The sequence below is a fragment of the Lissotriton helveticus genome, chromosome 6 (genome assembly GCF_964261635.1).
Source record: "Lissotriton helveticus chromosome 6, aLisHel1.1, whole genome shotgun sequence".
Classification (NCBI taxonomy): Eukaryota; Metazoa; Chordata; class Amphibia; order Caudata; family Salamandridae; genus Lissotriton; species Lissotriton helveticus.
Genome location: NC_136067.1, coordinates 1,557,732,257 through 1,557,755,833, shown reverse-complemented (window position 1 = coordinate 1,557,755,833; position 23,577 = coordinate 1,557,732,257). Strand labels below are relative to the sequence as shown.

The 23,577-nt window shown below is 43.9% G+C and overlaps 1 protein-coding gene across 1 annotated transcript in view; it reads left to right on the top strand.

Moving 5' to 3' along the window:
* Positions 1 to 19,807, top strand: part of TXLNB (taxilin beta) — a 72,143-nt gene extending 52,336 nt beyond the window's left edge. The window contains exons 9-10 of the mRNA XM_078649373.1: positions 12,375 to 12,470; positions 18,495 to 19,807. Of these exons, the coding sequence (XP_078505499.1) occupies positions 12,375 to 12,470; positions 18,495 to 19,166 (768 nt within the window). The 3' untranslated portion in view covers positions 19,167 to 19,807. The remainder of the gene's footprint in view (positions 1 to 12,374; positions 12,471 to 18,494) is intronic.
* The last annotated feature ends 3,770 nt before the right edge of the window (positions 19,808 to 23,577 follow it).

The window sequence follows — 23,577 nt, the reverse complement described above, 5'->3', positions numbered from 1 at the left end:
CTGGAGCAGGTCAAGGGCAAAGGTGAATAATCACATCAAGTTTTTACAACATTTATGATAGTTTTATTAATTGCACAGTCATTTCAACAATTTATAAATACACATAATAATTATCAAAACACATGATAGTTTAGTAAGACAAAAATCAATCAATTCAGTCCCACACACCTACTTCAAACAACACACTCATACCATCATGCATTCCCAGGATTCATCATAATGACTCACACATCATTCACACAAATTCACAAAACAATATAGAATACAAATTCTGCTTAATAGCCACAAGATGGTCAGATGACAGAGTGGAAACAAGTCACCAGGGGGTAGGGATGAGAAAAATCCAGCTGCCCCCACACGAATAACGCCAACGCGCGTTTCGGTGTGTTGCCCCAGCCGGGGCTACACCTTCATCAGGGCGGAGATGTACAATGAGGGGTGGGACAAAGCACCCATGATAATGGAAGCAAAAAACGCCGTAAATAATTTCTAAAATGAGGGCGAAGAAGGAAAACCAGCAAAGGAGGCTTCTCCACAGGGTTCAAACAAAGAAAGATCACGGTGAGTTCTCTTCCACAAGATTCAAGGAGATCCTTTTCTTAAAGTCAAACAGGGAGTAATTTCATAGAGAGAGGCAGATCCGGCACATTTAGGCGGTTCACAGAGATCAGGAAATTCATATATTGATTCATAGGCCATGGATCGGTCAAGTCAGTCTATTCAGCGAAAAAAAGAGGGGGCTCAGCAGCGCACCTCCTCGTTAGCCCGACGTGTCCCTCCATTTAGTCAGGGGTCCCCCTTCTCTTTAGTAACACTATATAGATCCAACGCTTCTGTCCTTTGCGGTGACTGCTGTACAATCAATATAATAGTCAGTTTAAACAACCCCTCTGTCCTGGCAGGTAACTGAGAATGATTCAATATAACATTGTGAATGTGTGATAACTACCGCAAAAGTACCGCAAAAGTAGCGTAAACCATCTTCAAAATCAACATCGCAGCCTATTGCGGGAAAATAACCCAGTGTCAACGTGAAATTCATAACAAGGTGGTAGCATGCGATAGACATGAGACAACGCGCCAAATGTCCAAGTGAAAATCAAGGCAATGCTGCAAAAAATGCGATACGCGAGCGCAAAAAACCATGCCACAGGCCTGCAAATCCCACGCATCTGGCGGGACAAAGCACCATAAAAACCACAGAAAAAATACACTAGAAACAAGCCAAAGCATGTAGCAATATGGATGCACCCTGACCCAGCACACAGGCCAACTCGAACCCCACAACCCCCACAGACCACCAGCAAGAAACAACGGGGTCGTGGAAGGCCAAGGAGAAAAGGAAGACGGGGTGCAGACCGCAGGAAAACAAGACCAGAACACTACCAGCAACTGACCCACTAGCAAACCACATGGATTGCAGTCGGAGTACTGAGGAGGCCAATCCAGGAGGACAATAGGAGCCGGCACGACGTGACTACCTAAACCAGGCACCAACCCACTGCCAACAGGAAGGCAGCAACGGTGACAGGAGGTGGCAGTCCAGCACCACCGGAGGAGCTGGAGGAAACCCAGGCCACAGTCATCAGTGTGGAGACGGTGTAAGGAGTAGGGAGTACGGACACAGCTCGAGAGGACCCGACACAACGTCAACAGGGAGTGCAACAAACAGGGAATGGGGGGACGGGGGGAGATGGGCACAATGGAATACATGCACAACGAGGCTTAGCACACTGCACACCCACAAATACCCAAGATCATGTCCCAGATCCCCTTGGCACACTGCAGCACAAACACATTGCACGAACAGCACACCAACGTTGACGACAACGTGGAACAACACGCATAGCCATCACTTAAGAACAGAGGACACAACTGGCTCCACACATGCACAGAAACATGCCCGCTACATCTGACAGAGCTGGAAGCTGTGAAATAGAAATGTACGCATACAACCTCACATCGGTCATCTACTCCAAATGTACACTGTCCCACAGGAGAATCCAGCACCCCCCAAGCAGTCACAATATGCATTGCCATACAGTCTGGAAGCAAACCAGCACAATGCACCAACATATATGTCAACACAAAGTCAACACGCACCTCCCCTTCACATCACAGATGGGCACACAACACCTTCAGCAGAGCCTAGAATATAACACATCAGTGATGCCAGAGAGGACCACCACACCGTCGATACCGACGCCCTATAACAGCCCATGGATATCTCATGCAACCCCCACCAGGACCCGGTCAGGAGGGAACACCGAGCCTGTAACAGACGACACAGCAGGAAGCACCCGCAAGCACAACTGGCTCACGACACTTTACCCACCCACACATGGCACCCCAAAGCCATGTGTCAGCAGATCAAAAGGAGGTGGCCCAACGGGTGCGGGTGGGGGCAAAGCCCATGGAATGCAAACCAGGACACATACGTAGGGGTTCATCACCCTCAGGAACCACCCATACCCTGCTAAGGTGACCCACACTGCCATAGAGACACATGCAGATGCACATCCACAGCACAGAACCATGCCCAGGGGTGCTCAAATAGCAGTCAGACACCCATGTTGGCTGTGCGTACGACGGCCTCGGCCACTCCCCTTGTGAATTGAGTGGGTGACGACTAAGCTACGTGTCCAAGCTCCAACCCGCTGCCTGCGGTGACATGTCTGCATCCGATGTACACAGCACAATGTTGGGCCCAGGGCCCACATGCATACTACAAGACCACAGGGACACATGCAGATATCATGTTGAACTGGCTACGGGCACATGCGCCCGGACCTTTTATTGGCAGGGCCACATGTACAGTGACAACTGTGCTGGATGTGTGTGGGGTGAGTGTAAGCCATTCCGCACAGAATGTCTGGTGCTGGAAATCACTTGAACATCAGACACCAGTGCAACGAAAACAGAAAACACATGCATTACAGAGTCAACGGCTGAGCAACATGGAGTGAGCCGGTGAAAGTCCAGAGGACAGCCAACATGCAAATAGAAGTGTCCGTGAGTTGCAGTGCACTGGGGTTGAGACACTAGAGATGAGCGTGCTCATGTGAAGAAGAAGTCTTGGATTGTGCACTTCGACATATTCCTGATGCAGATGCAGTGGGATGTGTTAGACCTGCATAACCTTCACCATCAACGTCTCAGGGCCCCCACACTGTTTGAGGTGAGATAGCTGCGCAACCGCTCCACAGCACAAAACACAATCAGCAACGGACAATGGCCTGCGGTGCACTGAGTCAGTGACACCTGTAGTACTGAGCAGGGCATCAGGCTGATGATGACATCCACGACAGGCCTTAGCAACTCCGTAAGTCCGCCAGGACCATTGTTTCAACTCTGGCAGATGGCGGTTGGAGGTGGTCCTTGCGGTGGTGGCTTGTGCCTCCTGCGGTGATGCATCGTCCGGGCCGGTCTGGACTTACTTTGGTGTGTGAGCCCTGGTGGGACGCATTCGGGCCCGGAGTCTGCACATAGCACATGGCCACAGAGAAATAGCGTTGATGACCACAATGCCTACGCTTCAGGGTCCATCCAATGTCTCCGGAGAAGGGGTCCCCGACTTGACCAGCACAGAGTTAGTGGCCCCGGATGCACTGCGGCTGGCACAGGCACCCAGCCATGAGACGGGGACTTGCGGTGCAGTCACATGGGCCATGCGACCTGAGCAGGTCACCATCAATGTCCAAGGTGTATGTTGCGGAGGGTTTTGGGGGACAGTGGAAGGTGTCCTACAGGGCAAGACGCCAAAAGGTTTGATTTTATCCGGAAGCGGCAAATGGTGGAGTGGAATGCGACAGCCTCGTTGCCACCACCAATTCGGTATCAGCTACATGAGGATGAAAACTGCACCCTAGTCCATAGACCCAGATGCCCCCAAAGTTCGACCAGTGAGTGTCCATGAATGTCGGGAAACAGACTTAGTGGCACCGGGGCTGAGTGGGGATGCAGTCTGCGATGATTCCGGTACACTGATATGAACTCCGCCATTGATGAATCATGTCTCTGTGACCTATTGGACCACAGTGTAGGCTGCAGGAAGTGGTCAGCACAGGCCTTCACCGAGTGTCACCGGTATAGGTTGATGGCCCCACTGGCTTGCGTAGTTCAGGTTCAGTGGCACCACGTGTTCGGTCACCTCCATGACTGTGACCCTGCTTTCATCCTGACTGAACCGCATCTTCCTCTTACTCGTCTCCGTGCGACCACTGGTGTGGACTCGGGATTCGCGACTAGGTGCTGGATGTGAGACCTACTGGTCCGCAGGGTAGTCCTGGTCCCTCATCCACGTGTCGCTGGCTGGCGTTCAACAGGGTTAGTGCCACCACGTGTTGCAAGATGCCAATATGGAACTATGCCTCACTGATCGGGGGGTCTGGTGCGGTGGCCGCTGGCCCGGCTTTGGGGCCACTGCCATTCAGGAGTCAGGGCACAGTTTCACATATGGGACCCACTGGCCACAGAGGACGTTGGTACAATACGTCAATGAGGAAAGAGTAATGTGGGCCAGCATCAGGGGGACAGCAGTGGTCTGACAGGCTGGCCGGGTCACGGGCCTCTGGCTTGGAGCTTACACTAGCATGTGGTGGGCCCTCCTTGACAGAAGCCGGTGTCGGCTGTTGATCAGTGTGGCTTGGCTGTGTAGGGTCGGGCCTGACAGATTTGCGGTCCAGCGGGCCGGGGTACGGCAGGCTCACAGGATCTCAGGGAACTCCGCTGATGAGGACGGCGTCGGCCTCGTGGTGGGGTAGGAGGTGGGTGGGAGGAAATGTTAGGCTTTCCGGAAGAGGACCACGCCAAGGGCTACGTGCTTTTTATTCACACCGCTACGCTGGCCTGGCGTATGTCGGCCCATCCCACTCTGCTCACGCTTACGGGGGGCGTAACAGGCAACATTTCCGCGAGGACGCCCACTGGCTGAGGTGACATGGTTACGTCCACTGTCCACTACACTCCATACACCAGCGGCGTATGTCGCCATATATATGGGTGTGTTCTGCATACTACGATCTGTCCAGTACTAAAGCGCTGTGTCACCACCGCTGGAGACCAAGCAAGGACCATAAGCCATAGCCGGATGCGCGCATGTGTTGGGGGCAATCCACTGCACACATGTCCCACCTGTGCCCCTTGGTGACACAGCACACAATCAGCGCAACAGGAAGCAAACGTCACACATCACACATCAATGTGCAGGCAACATCAGAACCTACACCAGTATTGCCACCAAATACACAGCCAGTGTGCATAATCCCTTCACCCTACGACATTCCATCAGCAACCTGCCGTCCCAGGGTGGCACCAAGGAAAATGCACAGCCCCTTGGCAAGTTTCCTTTCCAATTAACACCCCACTCACCTCAACTCCACAACCATGCAATCCACAACTCTGGCAATCCACACCTCACAAGTTCACAACCAACATGCACAACAACATGCCTGCCCAGCAGACACAATAGAACAACTTACAATGGTAACTGGGGCATGCCGTGAACATGACCAATCAACGTCATGGCACCTCAGCCACACAATAGACGATGGCGGAGAGAGGAGGCAACCAGGCATGTGTGACGGATGCAGTAGAACCATGATTGGGAAAATACACAATGGCAAGAGTGGCAGCGAAGTGCTGGATAGACCACAGTATGCAGAACACACCCATATCCGTAGGAAGATGCACAACAAATTCACACTATGTTTACTGCCAACAAAAGGCACATATGCTGGTTTCTGCACTTATAGAAATCTTTACAGCTATGCCAATTTTCTCTTTCAAAGAGTGTCGCTTTTGCCTTTTTAAGCACAACTACAAAGTATTCAACCTTTTTTCGCTTCTCCAGGCTCCATGTCACAAGCTTTTCTCTTTAAATAAAAAAAGGTGTAAACGCATCCAAATCAGCTTCTGTGATAAACATAACCAAAAGGATTAAAAGTATACATTTAACTGTTGAAGCCATCTGAAGCAACTTATTTACCCCTAAACAACAACAATATAATGAAAATGAGTCTGAGTGAAGTGAGAAAGTTGAATACTTTGTAGCTTTGTTGAAAAAGGAGATGCCTATGTTCCAGCATAGCACTAAAGAGCGCTAGGTTGATGTGACTGGCATATGTGGATGTTGTTGGCATGTAAATATAAAGTGATTTCCCCCACACCTATGTATAGGAACCTTTACTCAAAGCTTGAAAATGCACAATAGCAACATTAAACAAGCATTGGCATAGCCAATAGGTCTTGCCTTTGGGACCTTAAAAGTGTTTAACCATGCAACAGTTGATGTTGTTGCACCAAGGATATTGTGCTGCATAACTAAATACTTATACGGTCACAAAAGTGTGACCTATTGGCTATGCCAATGCTTGTTTGCTGTGCGTGCAGTGATGTCACTTCCTGCAATGCCACACACCATGATGTCACTTCCTGTGATACTACCTAACTTGGAGAGTCCCCCCAGTTTATTTTAGGACTTGTGCCCAGGCTGTAATGACAACTGCAAGATTGTTCTCTGGATTCTTCACACAGAAACGGCTGCTGACTAAGAAGGAGCAACCTATGGAAGCTCCCAGGGGCAGCTATCACAATCTTCGTAAAACCCTCCAAAGCATAGTGCATTGAGCCTCCCCTTTTAAGCATTAGAAAGAAACACAGAAAAAAAAAAACAAATTAAGAAATGTGGCTAGCTGAGCCTTACTGACCAGACCCCGGCCCTGACCCCATGACGACAGAGGGTCCAGATTGGACCACAAGAAATGCTGTGCCCCCCCGAATGCTCCCTAAACCTGAAGGTCCGGAGACCACTGTACACGAGACGGAGGCATCGACCCTGCTGTTAAGGTGAGCCCACTGCCCTCCATTCCTTAAATGACCTGCTGAACACCTCTCAGTTGACTCCAGCGCCCTCTGCCTCGATCCCCCAGGGCAGAGGGATGATTATCATCTGATGGAACTCACGCACCTATACGTAGGAGTCTGGGAGACATTCCTAAGCTGAGCCTCCCCATTTTGCATAAGAAACAAACACCATAAGAAGACAAAACTTTGAACAAAAAAAATAAGAAATGTGGATAACAGACTTATTAACCGGGTCCGGGGCCTACGACGGCAGAGGGTCCTGATGGGACCGCAACAGCTGTTGGGCTCCCCGGTGCTTCCTGGGCCTGAAGGTCCAGTGATCACTGGACCCACAATGGAGGCACCGACACTGCGGTTAAAGTGAGCCCACTGCTTCCTGTGTCTTAAATGATCTGCAGACGACTCCGGACCCTTCTGCCTCAATCACCTTTCTTTTCTGGGCTTCGGGACGGGCATCTGTAGTTGAGCAGGAAGCCCTCTCTGTGCTGAGCTTTCCCAACATGAGCTTCATATAATGTTTTATCTTCATAAGGAAAAAAAAAACACTATGATTTTAGGCTTTCCAGGGCTGCATGAAGATCAGGCTGCCAAAAGAATGCTGCATGCAATGTTGTCGGCCCAAGAAGGAATTTTCATCGTAGGGTCTTATAGAGACACACTAAGAAACACAATGGAGTTTCTGAAGTAGAGTCTCGGTGGGAGAGAATTGATTTCAGCACTGCTCACTGACTGCTGCTTCCAGGTGTCCCCAAGAAATGTAAAGGAAGCATGTACTCTCAGCGAGTGTAAGCCTGCTTAATTCTGAGACAATGTCTGAATTGTAACAAAAAGACACTGCAGCGGGCATACATGCGTTAGCTAGTAGGCAGTCTTTTTACAATAAAGAACGCATTATATATTTAATTTCAGAGGAAGTCTCGATACAAACATGGGAGTGTGATAACACTGCAGTGCGGCACCATTCGTGTGGAAGCAGGGATGAGTTATATAGAGATAGTATTGTAGTACTCCCCCGATTGCTATACTCTGAGACATATACTGTGGGACTGAAAAGCTGGAACCATTTCATTTCTTTTGCAAAATGAAACGCACTACATCCTCCTCTGGTTGTACAGATGGCTGAATTGTGCTTTAGTGAGAACTAGTGCTCATCCCACAATACACTTCTTGCAACCCCCTCTCCTCTCACGGCACCCATCTTCTCTCTAACACCCTTACAATCCTCTTCCAAACAAAGTAAACAAGCACTGAAACACAAGCGCGGCCCGGCGGCCGCGAAAGTTAGAGTACTCGTGCATGCAGAGCGTTTGCCTTGTGAGCGTGATAATTACAAACAGATGGTGCCATTGCTCGCTCCCGCAAGGCAAACGCTCTGCATGAACGAGTACTCATTGGAAACAGTGCAAAACATACAGAGCGATCCCAAGAGGTCCCTCCTAAGCAACACTTGCACGCTGCGTAGGCGAGACCTAAAAAACTGTTTTTGAATCACTTATTTGGAAGTCTACCAAAGAAACAATAAAAAGAGCTCACTCATAAAAAAGCCTGAAATTTAATCTAGGACTTTAAATGAACAATAACAAAAAATAAGCATGGTGTTTAAGTCATGAAGAGGGCATGGCAAACACACCGGCACTCAACAAAGAGTCATCCCTGATCAGAGCAGCTCTGATTTAAAGCGCTTTTTAAGAAAATGGGAAAACAGGGTCTGGGGGAGAAAGGGATAAACACGGGAGGAATGGATCCACACGGGGAGATTAAGTACCTCTGCAGGCACACAGGGTACAAGGGTGCAACAGGGGTCTAAGTTGCATTAAAATATAACAAAACCTCAAAAGAAACAAGGAAGAGCAGCCAACAACTTGTGGATGAGAAAAATGTAATGAAAGAAGTCCCTGAAAATGAACGGATCATGACAAAAGCGTAATGATAGCGAAGTTAGGCACTGTTCCATGGGAGAAAACAAAGGATGATAAGGAGGGACGAAGAAGGGATGTTAACCAATTGCAGGTAAGGCTTTTTAATGGACAAGCATAATAACCAATAAAAAGCTAATTGGTGAGCTGTTATCCCACAAACTATATACAACAGTTCGAGAGAGAGCACAAGCGCTGTCAAGGCTCAACCTAAAAAATGAAACTAATTAATACAACTGATGTCTATGCATTTTGGTTGTATCGATTGATATGTATGCCTTCTTTATGCCATGACATGCACCTGTGACTGCTCTACCTGTCCATGGCATACATAGCTGCCAAGTTTTCAGATTGCTTTTTGTGACGTTTTCAACTAACTTCTCCTGCTTGAACTTTAATTCACTGGCAGCAGGAGAAAACAAATCGATTTCACAGCCTGGTTGGAGGAGCAAGACTCACTGATACAATTATTTATAAATTAAACAGCTTAACCCATCCCATGCCTATTTCCATAGCAACTAGTCACCTCTCCTCGAACCTGTGCCTGAGGCAGTACAGCAATCACGCTGGCTGCTGTTTATCTAACCCCTACACATCTGCAGTGCCTCTTCCCACATTGAGGCACTAGTATTTATGTGTAACTAGCGCATTTTTGTGTAGTGGTGCAGGCACCAGCAATAAAATGCATTAGTCTAACCTGTGATTTGTGGTAATTGGCAGGACTGTCCTTCTGTAAAACCACCTAAAGGCACTGTAATTTCATTGCTATCACATTCAGCAAACCTTACTGCAAGAAACTTAAAAGAATACATCTTTCACCCCTATTGCATGGAGTCAACAGTGAGAGGGTGAACTCTGGCCTAACACTACATCATGGAGGATGAAATTGGGATGGGAGAGTGTCAGTCATGTTCACAAGAAGGACTTGGGTGGAGACTGTGAACTGGCAATGACAAAAGTTTGCAAAAGATCTTTGAATTCACCTAGGACCTGCCACGGCCCTTTGATTGGTTCAACATGAGCTCCGTGATCAATAATGGGTGCTAATGGGGCATGATATTTTAGATGCCCAGTGTGTTAATGAAATATTGACTAGAATTTATGAGCGTTGTAAAGATGGAGGTCTATAACCTTTGAAAAGTGAACTGAGAAAGTTTGTGCAGAAACTTGTGTAGGATGTTTTCACAAAAAAGGGTACCGATTGGTGTGTGCTGACTTGTGCCCATGGCGTGGATGCAGAAGCCCGCACTGCGGATTTGTACAGCCCGGTGGGCCAGCTGATGCCGCCGGAAAATGTCCGCATTGAAGTACATCCTAGAGCGGAGGGACTTTTAGAAGCGGGACCATCATTCGGACCTTTGCTGACACTGCACCAGACGAGACTGTTGCGACAGTGCCAAAGTGGCACCATCTCATTGTATATGTAGAGAGGCCATCGCTGTCAGCCAAAATTTAAAAGGGCTGAGCATCTTTGAAGCTATGCCTGTCCTTCTCTCCTTCGCAACATTGTGTTTTCCCTCTTTTGTGTTGCCCATGTCCTGATGAGGTCCGAATCAGTGGGCCAAAACGCGTCGGAAATTATATGTATTAGTTGATAATACGCACAACACATGGACATGGACTAAGTGGAGGTGGAAGCAACCCTCATATTTTTGCGTAATGGACTATCTCCCGTCGGAGTGCCTACATATTTATATAGTTTCACAACCAGGTTTAGAACGGATGGGTAGGAAGGAACTAGTGACGCTTTTTGAACATTGTGTTTCTTATGTTTTCTGTCCAATGTTTTTGGCTGTGTGAAAAATGTATATATAAAAAAAAGACAAGAAATGGCAGGAAAAAATTGTGGAAAGTTTGGTGAGTGGTTGAATTATTCAAAGTAATTACCTGGGGACTAGGCTCCCACTTGGATGGAACTAATATATTTTTATCCTACCTTGTAATTTCTTTGATCGATCCCCACACACCCCTTTGTATTTTTTGCTTCTGTATGCTTTTGCCCAGATGTGTTGGGGGAATTAGGGCAAAACCCCTTGGTTTTGTATAGACTTGTGCTGAAAGGCAAAGAATAGAGGCTAATACTGTTTGAGACCAATGACCCTCAATTAAACATAACACTTGGAAGCAGATTAATTTTTTTAGCGCAACACCGTGCACAAATCAAAGTTACAGATTTGCGTTGTGCAAAGTGACAACATATTAATTAAAAAATGGCCTGCTGCTGCTATCTGCACTGCTGGTGCATTATGAAGGCTGCCTAGAGCTAGCTCAACCTTTGCACCATGGTGCAAAGGTGCGCACGTACTGTCTAGCATAGGATGTGAACTAATAGCATACCCTTCCTGTTCAAAATCCTGTGCCTAGGCAAAATCTGAAACTTTCCACACATTGAAGGCTCGATTCACACAGATAAACTATCTGCAAACTCTTCACCTTGAGTGCAGAGGCTCCTCAGTTGTAAGGATACTACTCACAAAATACCTTTGTGAATAGGAAGAAAACGTAAGTTTACACAAATGTGTAAGTTTACCTTTTTGAATCGGGCCCTGTATATGAGCTGTGTGTTGCAGCACAAATGCAATGTGTGAGATTCTTGGATAAATTAAAACATTTCTTCTTTTTAATGCCTGCTTTAAGGGGCATTAGTTTCTTAACACAAAGCCCAGTCTGCTAGCTTTGTAGATAGGGCTTTGTGTCAAAAACGTTGGGTCCTTTCACATTTGCCAAAGTACCACCCAGGTAATGCCCCCTTGGGGCATAGTCAAAGAACACCAAAGGGCCTTGACTCTACTCAGTAAGGCTGAGTCAATATAACAACAAAACAGAACAAATGCCAGTACTGAGTACTATTTACTAAATAATTTACTATGCAGACCCATGAAACTAAACCAACAGTCCACACTGTTTAAAGTGCCATTATTCATTGTATTTGGCAGCACACTTTTTAATTGCTTATCAAAACACTCTATACAAATACAAAAATGTATTTACAGAAATAACATCAAAAACATACTTAATGAAAACCACTAGACCACCGAGACACCCACAACCACTCAATGCATCCCTTCATTCATTCCCCCACTTATTCAAAACAGAAATTACATTCAACCCTCACACCACACACCACACCTAGGGGCATAGTAGCACAAAGTGCTTTATGCATGGAGAAAACAGCAGCTTTCCAGTATATTTTGCAATGGAAAGGTAATATCTTTGCAAAACTTTGTGTCATTTTGGGATGGCACAAAGTCTCTGTAAATCTGGTTATTGGCATTTTCTCTTTGGCTACATTCATTCAAACTCCCAGAAAACTCCTTAAGGTACATGAAAGAAAAATCCCTGAATCTCCCACCCATGTTCAATGAAGTCAAGAATAGCACGTGTTGTGTTGTGTGTTAAGATTGGTGATTGATGGTTGGGTTTAGTCTTAAGTCCTCACTTTCTGCCCGATTATGATCTAGCTTTAGACTACAACTCCCTTGTCTCTCGCTATACAGTGGAAGCTTAGTATCAGTAACAAGTCTGCTTTGAATGGCTAAACATAACCCATTCGTATCAACAGCATAACATCAAACCTCTCTCTTTAATTCATAGATGACAAAGAAAATGAAAAAACTGGAAAAAGAGACACACACATGGAAGACCAGATTTGAGAACTGCAATAAAGCTATGCTGGACATGATTGAAGAGGTAAGAAACTATTCTCACACTGCATTCCAAAGTACCAATAATTAGTGCCCTTTCATTGAGTGCTCATGTAAATTGTTCCAAGGTAAGAGAAAGAGAGGGACAGAAAAACAGGGTGAAAAACAGGAGGAGGCTACATTGAGTACATCCAACTTATGTCACTATAGTCTGGGTGCCCAGTTACGAATTCACATTACTTTGCTTTTAGATTTCTAATCGTGGGTGTATGTTTGAGAGAGGGTGAAACCCATCCTGTATAGATTTCTTGGAGTTCACTTCCCCCTGGCATATCAGTACAAGCAGTGCCTGTATAATATTTTATATATCTGTACCTGCTAGTACTTAGAACCATTACTTCAGGCTGATTTGAAAATTGGCTTAGGATGCTCTCCTAGTGAAAAAAAACATTTATTGTATTGTAGTTTCATTTATATAGCACTTCATGCAGTTTCATTTCAGAATATGGTATATAGAAATATCATCTGAAATGTGAGGACCTGATTCACAAAGGTAAACTTACACCTTTGTGTAAGTTTACGTTTTTTTGTACTCTCAAACTACAAGTTAATAGTAAGTTTACGACTGCAGAGACTCTATACTCGGGGTGTAGAACGCCGCACATAAAAAGATAGATAGCTGTATCTATCTTTATATGTTTCAGTGCACACTCTCATTATTGGTGTGCACTAAAACATGCATAACTGTCCCTAACTCTCCTTTGCTGCTCTCCTCACATAAGCACATCAACACACTTCCAGAGACACCCTATTGCCAATCGCACAAAGGGACTCCTATACCATCCATACTGGTTTTGTACACCCTTGCAACCAAATACAGCAAATGTGTTGATGCACGTATGTGAGGAGAGCAGCAAGGGAGATTGAGAGAGAGTTATACAAGTTTTAGTGCACACCATCCTTGAGAGCTAATTGATTCCAGTACTAAGGAGGCAGTGCTAAATTGGAGCCTGTGGTTGAAGGAGAGGACCTTATGTTTGGGTACTGGCACTCATTTTAACTCATCAGACATTGACCCAGAAAAAGAGAGAGAAAAACATGATAGAGCGAAAGAAGGCGGAAGAAAAAGACGTAACAACAGTGACGAAGCGAGAAAGTAGGGATGAAAAGGAACCTGCTAGAGTAAGATAAAGAAAGAGGCAGGGAGTTGAGAAAGGCATGAGGTGGAATCAAGACTAATGAGTCTTTGTAATCAACAACTTTAACATTCTATAGCACCGGTCGTATGCTTCAGAGCAAATCTATGGCCCGCACTTATTCTTTTTATAAATTAAGCACTGTGCGATGGTTATGATTCTCTGATACCGTGGCAACCAAGCATCGCAAGCATTGATTCACCAAAATGCCAGGGGTAGCCAGAATGACATTACATACCCTTTGATTCACAATGAAATCACAAGAGGTGTCATCACATAACAATGCCCATGATGGCACTACAGGAAGTGATGTCACATGGCTTTTGTTATAACATAAAATGAATTCAATTCACTGCAGTAAGAACAACCTATATACGTCCTAAATAATACAAAAAGTTCTAGACTGATGAAATAATAAAAAGTTTCTAGAGGGGGCACATGTCTATTTTCATTACCATATATACTGTAACTAGGTCAATACCATGACCATGAGGGGTGCAGCCTTGACATATACGCATATATGCACATACCCTTGGGAAGCCATCAGTTGTCAATTAGTTAAGCTCATCTGTGCAATTAGAGCCACAGATGCAAATGAACAAGCACCACTACGACTGGACTAGTTTGCCCAGATGCACAGATCAGGAATAGCATTGGCAGTAGCAGCAGAGGCTTCAGTCATACAGCACAGGCACAGCAGATGGAGCAGCAGTGTATTTTCCCTTCACCACAGAAAGCAGATACAGTGGGGCAGATTTACGAGCGCCCTGCGCCACCAGTATGTCACTTTTTGAGACGTACTGGAGGCGCATTTTACTTCTCCATATTTACAAGGTGAGGAAAAGCCACCCTGCGTGACTGTTCCTCTCCTTGTAAATACGGCCCCTTCACACGCAGCACTTTGCGTGGAAGGGCGTTCCATGGGTGTTGCTGTGGGGGTTCCCACGCAACACCCTTGGAACGAGACACATTTCCCGATCTACGAGGAATCATAAATCTGGAAATGCGTGTCAATGCTATGCCTCCCCATTGAAGGCGTAGCGAGGCGCAATGAGGATAAAAGTTTTAATTTCTCTTAGTTTTTTCCTCTTTCAAAGCGTGCTGCATTCTACAGCACGCATTGAAAGAGGAAAATGCCTGCACAAAAACAATCTCCTCATGATGCAGGCATCCTTGCACCATGGTGCAAGGGTGCCTGTGCCGGTGCATGGCTGCAGTTTGTGCGCCTGCACAGGGGAGAGCACAGGAATGCGACATATTATTGAAAATATGTTGCATTCCTGTGCTTCGGAAGTGCCGCAGCTTGGCGCAGCCAAAGGGCTTGCGATGCTGCGATGGGGCACTTCCTTGTAGATCTGCCCCTAAATGAGCAGTAGAACTGCACGCACTCACACTGGGGCCCAACCTAACTAAAGGCTCTTGAGCATGCCAAGCAGCATCAGTTCTCAAATGGCACTACAGCTGCCTGCACCCATTGCCCTAACTATCAAGCAGCACCTCTGTACCTAGTTGTGGCTTTTAAAGAAAATCACTTTAAATTCTGGTTGTGTTTACTTTTGCCAATACAGTAATTAGCATGAATCTATCAGCATGCAAAGTGCAACTTTCTAATATTGTAGGAGTGATTGCAAGCGTCGTACGAGCCATTGGTCCTGCAGTTCGTGGCTACAATCTGAATTCCCCTCCACTTTAGGAAGAGTATTGATCTTTATAAACCCACTGAGAATACAAGTGAATATCACATATGCTGTATGCTACCCAGAAACTCTTATTCTGATTAATTGGAAAAAATATATTCTTGTTTATTCTCTCAATCTAATCATAATTCATCGAGCATGAATTTCCCTATTCTTTTTCAAATATACTAAAGAGAAGAGGTTGCATTGAATTTACAATCAATTAATCCGCACTTGAACACATTATCAATCAAAACAAACACATAAATCCGCCAATCAATATTATACATTAAAACTGCTTTCCTCTATGGTCTAAATTTTAAACGTGCCACCAACAGGAGAGGAGTGGCCTAGCAGCTAGAGCGATCGACCTCGAAGCTGGGGAACTGCGTTCGAGTCTTGGCAGGGTTGCTCAACATCCTGTGATTTTGGGCAAATTGCTTAATCTCCCCATCGCTAATAAAAAATGAATGTGTCCGTCTGTAATGCAACTGGTGCTCATGTAAAGGGCTCTGATACCTTCGGGTCAAGTTTGCACTATATAAAAAAAACTCCTAAAACAAAAAACTGGACTGGTTACGGATAGCAGCTCGCCATGAGTGATAGAGAGGAGAATTTATCTTATAAAGATTTACAAATGAGATATAGACTAACCCTGGGCGTAGTACTTCGCTACGCCCACGGAGTGGGCGTAGTGTTGCCTACTTCACCATTTGCAAAGTAGGCATAGCAGGCAACACTACGCCCACTCAGTGGGCGTAACGAAGTTGCCCGCCACCTGCCTCCCTCCCGCCCTCCCTAAATACTTAAATAACCTTTTTAAAAAGAATAAAAACCACTTACCTTGTCGGCTGCGTCCCCGGGGCTCCCTCTCGTAATCGCCCCGCCGTCTCGGATACTAATGCGCATGCGCGGCCGCCCGCGCATGCGCATTTCTCGTGAGAAATGCGCATGCGCCTTCCTGCACAAAAACAATACTGCCGACAACACAGGCACCCTTGCACCCTGGTGCAAGGTGCCTGTGTTGCGATAGGCAGACAAAAAGTCGCCAGCGCATGGAAAAAGGACAGGAATGCACCATAAATGTGGTGCATTACTGCCGTTCAACGTTGGCATAGGGCAGCACAGAAAAGGGACTTGCTGCGCTGCCCTATGCCAAATTCCCGTAAATAAGGGTCTAGGGGACATATTTACAAGGGAATATCGCCACCATAACATCACTTTTAGCGACGTTTTGTTGGCGATATGCCTTTCTTCATATTTACAAAGCGGCATTAAGGCAATTTTTGTGGCTTAACGCCGCCTTTTACATAAGGCCCCATTGCACACAACACTCAGCGTGAAAGGGGCGTGCAATGGGTGTTGCTGTGGGCGTACCACCGTAACACCCATTGCTTTTGACACTGCCCCAGATTTACGAGGAGGTGTGAATCAGATGCAGCGCCCAAAACTAACACCATGCAAGAGCAGGAGTTAGAATGGCAAAACGAAGAGAAATACTTTTATTTCACCTCGTTTTTGCTTTTTGTTTGTTTGCTGCCAGCACACATAGAAAGAGCAAAATACAATTAATGATTGTTTTTGTGCAGGAAGAAAGACCTTCCTGCACAAAGAGTACCAGCATCATACATGGGAAAATGAATCTAACTTGGCAGATATGTTGAATGCCTTAGCTGAAAATGAATGGTTTCAGGCTCTGAAGGATGGTGAAAAATACATTGAGGTCAGGAAATGTATTATAAAGGGATAGCTAAGAGACCTGTTTTAATATGCATTGTTCATATTAATTTACTTATGGCCTGTTCTGTCAATGTACCAACTACCCATGCTCAGCTACCATGCGTCTGGTCATTTTCACTGTATATGTACTACGTTGACACCCTTGCGAGATGTATCTGTCTCTGGCTCTCAGTGCATGCAATGCTGAACCTTATGTTCCGAGGGGACCCTATGCCTCGGATGTGGCTGTACATTGTACTCTTCTGTATTATGAAAATCACTAAAATGATGGGTAGCTGTGAGAAAGAACGTTGAGTAGCAGCACACAACCATAATTAAACACAGTGAGTTTTCTTTACAAATGGAATGGTGTTTAGAGGTAATGTATTATTATCACATTAAGGAACACTGATTAATTTGGCTTATGAAGGACATTTAGGAATCATTGGATTGAGGAGGAAAATGAGGGTTGTTTATGATGGCCAGCCATGTATCGAGAAATAGAGATTTTTGTGAAAGATTGATAATGGTGCAAGATGTTGGATAACAGAAAGAGGAAAAAACAAGGAGAAATAAAGGTATTTCTCCTCGTTGCGCCACTCCTACGCCTCCCTAGGGGAGGGGTAGGATTCTGACGGATTCCCAGCTATACAAAACTTTGTAAATCTGGGAATGTGTCAGGTTCCATGGATGTTGCGTGGGAGCACCCACACCAACACCCATGGAACGCCCTTTTCTTGCAGAGTAATGCGTGGAAGGCCATGAAAAGTCACACAGGGTGTTTTTACGTCGCTTTGTCAATATGGGCAGGCACACTGCGCCATTGTGCATCAAAAATAGTGATACACCAGCAGCACAACGGCCTTGAAATGAGGCCCTAAAGCTGTAAACTTATCCCTTAATACCCAATGGGAAGGAAATTGGGAGGTGATTGTTAAGATTAGATGGTTGAATGCCAAGGATTGCTGATGTTTCTGAAACGTTTTGTTCTATTTCTTAAATTAAATAAGGTCACAATATAATAACCCTTTTATACTTTACCTATAGCAATTTGTTTTGTGAGTTATGTACTCGTCCCTTTTCCCTAGCGCAGTGCTATATTTGGTTTAAAATTCATAGTCAACCCCCATCTCTATTTATGCAAACAAACTTCTAGATGTACTGCATACAGACCTGCTATTCTTTTATACAACATTTCTTGTTGAAATGCTCAAGGTGGAGTGAACAAATACATAAATACATTTATTTTAAAAATGCTCTTGTACAGTTGAAGCCAAAACTGGCATTTCATTTTGTTTTGCAATATTCTTGTGGGCAGGATTTGGGATGATAACAGATGTTGAGGATCTTACTAGTCATTTAGTTGTGAGGTGCTTCTACGACTGTTGCAAGGATGGCAACACGACAATGGTAGGAAATACAATGACACACAATGAAGGTCATGGACATCAGGATTAACTTATTTTTCTATTGTTACAGAAATCAATGAGGGCAAAGGAATATGAATGCTTTGTGGTGAAAATTGATAGGCTCGAGAGACTTTGCCGAGCTCTGCAGGAGGAGAGGATTGAGCTCTACAAAAAAATCAAGGAAGTCCATGACACCCCTGGAGTGGTGGAAGATGAAGAGGAGGAGGATAATGATATAGAACAAGAGGTGGTCTTAGGAGTTGAGAATGCCACAGGGGAATCTGTGTCAACTGCAACCAATGCCATTCTACCCACTACTGAAGAAAACAATAACAAAGATGTAGGAGCAAAGCCTGTTGTCACTCAGTGCCTGAAAGAAGTACAGCCCGTACCGAAGGATGACAGTTCCCCAGCATCGTGTCAACATGAAGTGGCCGGTGCCATTTCTCCGAAAGAGCCCCAGCTGATTCCTGGAGTAACAGATGCCATTGAAAAACCAGCACCAACTACCCTCTCACCAAAAGAGCCAGGGCTACTTCCTGTGGTTATAGATGCCACTGAGAAATCTACAACATCTGACCTCTCACCAAAAGAGCCTGCTCGTCTTCCTGTGGTAACAGATGGCACTGAGAAACCTGCACCGAGTACCCTCTCACCAAAAGAGCCAGAGGGTCTTCCTGTGTCAAGTGATGCAACTGAGAAACCACAAGTACCCAATGCACCCTCTCTAAAAGAGTCATAACATCTTATTGTGTTAACAGATACACATCTGAAACCAGAAATTTTGTTTCAAGTAGAAAGATCCATAGGATCTGTTCCAAAACACCCATCTCTTGATAAACACCACAGGTCTGTGAAAGATGCTGATATGGAAAGTGAGGGTTAGCTTGCGTTCTGTGAGCATCTTAACATTCATAAGTTATTTGATCTAAATTGATTTCTTATGTAAACCACTCAGATAACTGTAGGGAAAGAAACAAATTGTATAACTCCCAGTGTATCTTTTAATATTCAGTGGCATAGCAAGGCACAAACTGTTATTCCTAGTGTACTCCCACAATCTAGAATCACTTTGTCCAAGTCGAAAGTTCACAATTGGCTATGGTAGACTACTAGCCCTATTCCAATGTAGGTTTGCCATGGTATCTATTATACTCCAAAAATCAAAGCTTCACTCTAGCTTGACATTGTAAAGGACCATCTACTGATTGTGTACTAAGTCACAATATCAGCTTGAAGTACAGAGAAAAAAATCAGTATATGTATTAATCTTGAATGCTCATCACCTTCAGAATATAGGGTTCGGTACAGTAAACTTAGTTGAAGAATGTTTCTGACAAATGCTAATACATTTTAACAGTAAATTAAATGGTTATGTATTTATTGGAGTTGATTTATTGGTTGTGGATTGAATATGTGAGAACTATGCCACACAATGGGACACCTGTCAATGAACTTTAGTTTTTGTTGTCCCACTACAGACACCTCAAGCTGTATGTAGCAGATAGCATTGTAGCCAGTACTTTCACAAAATACTTTATATTTGCCTCCTGCTCATAATTGGATGGCTTTCCTGAGTCTGTGGCTTTCTTCCCTATTCTTTACTTGACCAGCCCCTCTAGCATTTTTGCTTCACCCTGTATTTTGATTGGCAAACTATATTCTTCCACTTCTGGTGTTAGGTATTTATTTTTTCATATGCATATATCTGTCCCAGTTCAACATTAGCATTCAATGGGAGTACGCCTTGCTTCTTTTCTTTCTCCTCGTGTTTATGTGTATGTCTCTGTCTACCTCTCTCTCTCTCTCTCTCTTCATCCTCACCTCCCCAGTCATTCTAGATAGTTTTCATCTCCTCTCACATTGCCTCCATATGGCTCTCTCCCTCCATCCACTCCCTATGTTGACAACACCGATCATTGTGTCCACTTACAGATCCCTCCCCTGCCACTCTCCCTCCACATCCACTACCTACACTCTGCCTGTAGCCCTATGCATGCCCTATTCATGCCCCTGCCAGTATTACCTGTGGACATGTTTACTGATTAAACGCAAGCATTGGCAAAATCAATAGCAGTGGGTGAACATCTTGGAATGGTGTAACAATGTTATTTTGTACACTTATTGCTTTACAATTTCAGGATGGCTATCACATTTTATCTAGATGCAATGTAATGGGCCATCCTAGATTTATACAAAATAACATTCCAATCTGGACTCCTGCAGATGTTGGCTTTACCAATGCTAGTGCCTCAACGCTAACACCATTAACAATGTTCAATATGAGCAGTGAATAAGCATGCTTGGGAGTGAAAAATGTCAAGAAAGGAGAGAAATTAAAGAACTGTATCAGTTTGTGGTGAAAAGAAGTTAGCTGGTAACTGTGCAGTTTCTTACAAGTCACATCTGTACACATGTTTTCTTTGTAGTCTTGATAGTTAGCATAGGGGCGAAAGTAGAGAATGTGAATATAAAAAGTGTTATGGGCCTGATTGGTACATCATTTTGTAAAGGTTTTTAAAATACACTGCCTTTGGCTGGGTGTCTTGTAGACAAGCTCCAATCTGAATGTATTTCCACAAAACTTAAATAATTGTGTGCATGCAAGAAATGCATTGCTTTTGCATTGGGCAACTACTTTGATAAGCATGCTATCCTAGTTCACTGTTCAAACATGAATTTCGAAAACACAGGTACCTGAATACAAATAGTTCAATCACAGACAGAATATGCTGGGTTCATTTTAGTTTGCTTATATACTACTTACTGTCTCTCTCTCTTACATGAGTCAAACAAAGGACTGTGGGCCTGATTCATAAAGGTAAGAAAGTATATTTTGCCTCTAGGTGGTGAGCAACACACAACTAATCATAAAAACGCTTTGTGAATCAGGCCCTGAAACTTTCAGAGATGTGTGAAGTATAGCCTTGCATATAATATTAGCAGGTTTTTTTTTATCTCAAACATGTCATTCAAAATCATCGTTTAACATCTGACATCATACAACAATTCTACACTATTCCTTTATTTGGGAAAATGTTCTATGAAAGACGTGAAATTCCCAAAGCTTATTTTTATACTGACAGCTCATTGCTGGAATCAAAACATCCTCTTGCTTATTCTCTGGAGCATATATATAAATATATATATTTGAATCCATATAGTTCCGGTCCTGCACTCTGTGTTTATCACATTTAGAATGTTTTCATTTCAGTATACGTTGACAGCATTGCGACCAGGACATAATTGAATTTGCCACTATCAGGACGAAGAAGGGTAGACTGAGTAGTGGAAGGGTATATGTAAGTGGATAAAACAAGAATCACTTCATTAGCATTGTTCAGATTAATCATCATGGCTCAAGAGAGAACACTGGGAAAGGAGAGGTACCTTGTATTCCAGATAGAAAATTGGGAACCGACAAAAATAAATGCAGAAATAATTATACAGGGAAAAATATCAATTTACTTAAAAAGTGACACAAGAACCCAGGTAAAGTTAGATATACGTGAAGCGTTGGATCACATGTAGGGGGCCACTTGCAGACAATGAAAGGGATGGCTCTAAGGGTTGTGGATTATCCACACAGTCCATGGAATAGGGGAAAGGGAAACGATCAATCAAAACCCCTTAAAACGATAGGAGCTGACAATGAAGAGACATTACAAAAGCAGTAACCAAAATATATGAGAGTTGTGCAATTGTACTTACAAGGATAGTAGCAGAGATGACGAATCAATGGAGAAAATTGGAGATAACTTATTTTTTATTTTAGTGTACTAGTCTCAGTTTTATAACAAATCCATATGTGATCAAAGTCTAAAAAATATAATGTTACTTTTGAAAGGAAATATAATTATAAAGAGAGTCATGCAGCATTTGGGTGCAGATAACTATCTGTTAACAAATTGTATTGCTTGACTCTGATAAAGAAGGCCACAGCACTCAAGAGTAGAGAAGAACCCCCTGAGTGACAAAGGAAATTAATCTGTTGTAAATCTATTATACGTACACATACTGACTGGATGTAATTTAAGTTTGGTAACAGCTATCCAAGAGGCATCAGCTTCCAAGCTGTGACCAACCCTTCAGGTCAGATAGCATTCCATGGTTCGTCTTGTGGAAATGGTTAATATTGACTGTATTCCTTCCCTGCTGAATGTAGATACAAAGAAATGGGAATTGTTGCTTGAAGACTGTTTTTGAATCATATTAAATGATCATCTGTAAGCCTATGTATTTACGATTTAACAGGGATTCACTTATAATGGATTTCTATTCTTATTTCTTAATAATAAGGCCTTCCCCATCCATGTTCTTTGGGCTCATTTATAGGTAACATGATAGCACCTAACACTAACTGCAATAGTTTAAATACCTCTAAATGTCTAAAATTTAGAACTGGCCACTTTGAGAACTAATTCAACATATAGCGAAACATTACAAATTTAGAATTTGCCCAATTTTGCCCCAGCTTCATTCTAAATATGTCCAAGTGTTAAATGTCAGATGCTAACATATCCTCCATGGAAAAAAGATCCAGTTGGTATTTTGTAAGCTGACAGCAGCCAGGAAATCAGTTAGTGAGCAGGTGCTTTAGGTTACCTATTATGGGTAAGGTCTTGTTAATGAGATGTACAGAACCTTCAATGTGCTGTAAGCTGCTGATATGGTAATGAACAAAGTTGTGGTTACAGACATTAGAAGTTTCATATTATGAAATCTTTTTGAAAGGATATCCTAGTTCCAGAAGTCAAATAAACTTTCAGAAATGATTGTCTAACACAGCCCTTTTAATTCTGATATTTAAATTGTTCATCTTCAGTTTGTGTAGAATAATTTTCGTCTCTTTCCCCAAAAATTTAATTTACTGCACTGGATATTTGGCCATTGATTGTAATGTGCATTCACCAAATGGTTCCTGAAATCATGCAGTTTCCATTTTGATTTCTGTATCAAAGAAAACAGATTATTTTTAACTTTTTCCATTGCAAAATCTTTCATCTTGCCTTTTTAATCTAACTTTTTGGATTCTAAACACAGTCTTCATTTGAATATTAAGAAGCAAATACCATGTTAAATGTTTTCATAATTAACCCTGGTATAATCTTTTCCTCCCTATTGAATTCAACCAATCTCTTGTCCCCTTTCAG